We start from the raw sequence: 3,125 nt of genomic DNA on the forward strand, positions 1-3,125 counted from the left end.
CTCTTCCGCTCCCGTCCCCGCCCACGGCGGCGGCCCCCGGGACGCCTGGGGCCGAGCCCCCTCCCCGTTGAACGCGAAACCTGCATCCCAGAGCCTTCCGCGGCTGGGTCACCCGAGCCCTGCCTAGGAGCTCCGGAGAGCACTGGGGTGGCGGAGCTGGAGAAGGGGGAAGGTGAGGGGCGGCTTCCTTGCCTGAAGGAACAGCAGGTGCAAGGCTGGCCCGTGGCGCCGGTGGGGTTCACCGGGAGCCGCGCCCCGCACCTCGGACCCGGACGCTGCACGGTGCCCGCGCCGGCCGGCTGTGTGACCGTGTGATTGTGTGTCTGTCCCCTTGCTCAAGTCGGCTTGCTGGCGATGGAGCGCGCGGTGGAGCCCTGGGGCCCAGACCTCCGTGGCCAGGAGGAAAGGGAGCAGCTGAGAGGCGCCCGCACAGGTGAGGTCTGCGGCAATGCGCCGCCGTGGGCAGGTAATGGCTGGGTGGGGACCCCGATGCTGGACTCTGCCTGGCCAAGACCCAGAGAAATTGGACTTGAACTGTGCTTCCAGGGAGAGAGGGGAAGGGGAGCAAAAACCAAGAGCGAGTCAGTGTTTCAGTGCACCTACTCTGTGCCAGGCCGGGAGGGTTATCATCTCTAGGACTCTCCTCCCCAACAGACATCACCAGCCTCACTGCCTATGCCCTACTTTAGGCCTCATTCTGCCTCATCCAGCAATTGCAACAGCCTCCCCTCTGCCCTTTTCTCTCCAATGATGTACTCTGCAACCACATTGATCTAAGTCCAGATCTAATCAGGTCTCCCTTCTCTAAAACCTCTACTGTCTACTAATTAAGAGCCTTAGCCTAGGGTTCAATCCAGACCCTAGTCCGAACATCCCTTTCTGTTTTTATCCTCCATTGCTCTACATGGTTTATTCTTCTCACTGTGAAAGCCTGTCCTTATCTCTCTCTCCCTCTCTCCCCAGCATAATTATTCTGAGCTCAGAAGTATAATTATTTGTGCTTTACCTTATCTCTCCTACCGACCCCAAGTATCTTCAGATACAGGTGTGTATCTGAGGGCTCTCAAGCGACTGAACAAATTACAGAACGGGTTGATATAAAGAGATATAATCGAAGTAGCAAATGCTAGATTTCTCAAATAGAGACAATATAATGTAATGGTTAACACAGGCTTGGGGATCAGACAGACCTGAGTTAGAAACCTGGCTTTGCTACTTTCTAACCTTTAAAACCTTGAGCAAGTGACTTAAATTATCTGACTCTCCAAAAGGGGTAGTAAGAGTATTACCTCAGGATTGTTTGCAAGGGTTCAGAAATGCTTAGTTCAGTGATTGGCACATATTAAGGGTATGGTAAAAGGAAGTAATTATTATTATTGAGAGGCACAGACAATAAGTGCTTCAGAAGTTCAGAGAAGAGAGATCCTTGTAACCACAGATTGTCAAGGAAGCCTTTCTGGAGAGGTGGGGAGGTTGCAATGGAAGATAGGGGCTGAGTCAAAGAGCAGGTCTACAACTCCCTTTTCTTTCTCCAGGTCTAGGGAGTGAGAATGTGGAGATGTCTCAGATGCATGAATTTGAACATATCTCACAGGAGGATGACTTGGGGTTCAAGGAAGAGGAAGATTTGGTCCGAGGTCATGAAGTAGGAAACACCACTCTCAAACCTGAAGGCATCCATACCTGGGATGACTTGTGGGTCCAGAGAGAGGGACCAGGGAAATCTCAGGCTCAGGACGGAGGCCCCCGGCTCCTGGGAGAACCACGCTGGGGCCAAGCTAGTGATCGGGCCGCTGTGTGTGGTGAGTGTGGCAAGAGCTTTCGGCAGATGTCGGATCTGGTGAAACACCAGCGGACCCACACAGGGGAGAAACCCTACAAGTGTGGGGTCTGTGGCAAGGGTTTTGGGGATAGCTCTGCTCGTATCAAACACCAGCGAACTCATAGTGGTGAAAAGCCCTACAGAGCCCGACCACCAGCCCAGGGTCCCCCAAAGATTCCTCGGTCCCGGATCCCTGCTGGTGAGCGCCCCACTATCTGTGGTGAATGTGGCAAGAGCTTCCGGCAGAGTTCTGACCTGGTGAAACACCAGCGGACACACACAGGTGAGAAGCCCTACAAGTGTGGCATCTGTGGCAAGGGCTTTGGTGACAGTTCTGCCCGCATAAAGCACCAGCGGACACATCGTGGAGAGCAGGCCCCCCGGCCCATGGTGTCCCGGAGGCAGCCATCTCGAGCAGCCACTGCAGCCACACAGGGACCCAAGGCCCAGGACAAGCCATATATCTGTACCGATTGTGGCAAAAGATTTGTGCTTAGCTGCAGCCTTCTGAGCCACCAGCGCAGTCACTTGGGGCCCAAACCTTTTGGCTGCGATGTGTGTGGAAAGGAATTTGCCCGGGGCTCAGACCTGGTAAAGCACCTACGAGTACACACAGGAGAGAAGCCCTACCTCTGCCCTGAGTGTGGCAAGGGCTTCGCCGACAGCTCTGCCAGGGTCAAGCATCTCCGCACGCACAGTGGCGAGAGGCCTCACGCCTGCCCAGAATGTGACCGCACCTTCAGCCTCAGCTCCACCCTTCTCCGTCACCGCCTCACTCACATGGAGCCCCAGGACTTCAGCTTCCCAGGCTACCCCTTGGCTCCCTTGATCCCCAGCCCACCCCCCAGCTCAAGCCCACCCCCCCTCCTCTTGGCACCAGCCCACCCGCTGACGCCTCGAAGCCCTTCACACTCAGGTGATGGGCCTTTTGGCCTGCCTGGCTTGGAGCCAGAGCCAGGGGGCCCACAGGCTGGGGAGCCACCACCCCCACTAGCTGGTGACAAGCCCCACAAGTGCCCTGAGTGTGGCAAGGGCTTCCGCCGAAGCTCGGACCTGGTGAAACACCATCGTGTGCACACGGGGGAGAAACCTTACCTCTGCCCTGAATGTGGCAAGGGTTTTGCTGATAGCTCAGCCCGAGTCAAGCACCTCCGCACCCACCGTGGTGAACGGGTGCGGCCACAACCACCATCCACTCTCCTGAGGCCACATAACCCCCCTGGCCCAGCACCCATGTCTCCTCGACCCCGAGTCCGGGCCCAGCCTTCTGGGCCCAGCCAGCCCCATGTATGTGGCTTCTGTG

The 3,125-nt window shown here is 56.7% G+C and overlaps 1 protein-coding gene across 1 annotated transcript in view; it reads left to right on the forward strand.

Moving 5' to 3' along the window:
* Positions 1-6: 6 nt before the first annotated feature.
* Positions 7-3,125, forward strand: part of ZNF48 (zinc finger protein 48) — a 4,111-nt gene continuing 992 nt past the window's right edge. The window contains 3 exon segments of the mRNA XM_006914123.3: positions 7-433; positions 1,536-3,122; position 3,125. The exon segment at position 3,125 is cut by the window's right edge and continues 992 nt beyond it. Coding sequence (XP_006914185.1) covers positions 355-433; positions 1,536-3,122; position 3,125 — 1,667 coding nt within the window. The 5' untranslated portion in view covers positions 7-354.

Source organism: Pteropus alecto, unplaced genomic scaffold, assembly GCF_000325575.1.
Source record: "Pteropus alecto unplaced genomic scaffold, ASM32557v1 scaffold44, whole genome shotgun sequence".
Lineage (NCBI taxonomy): Eukaryota > Metazoa > Chordata > Mammalia > Chiroptera > Pteropodidae > Pteropus > Pteropus alecto.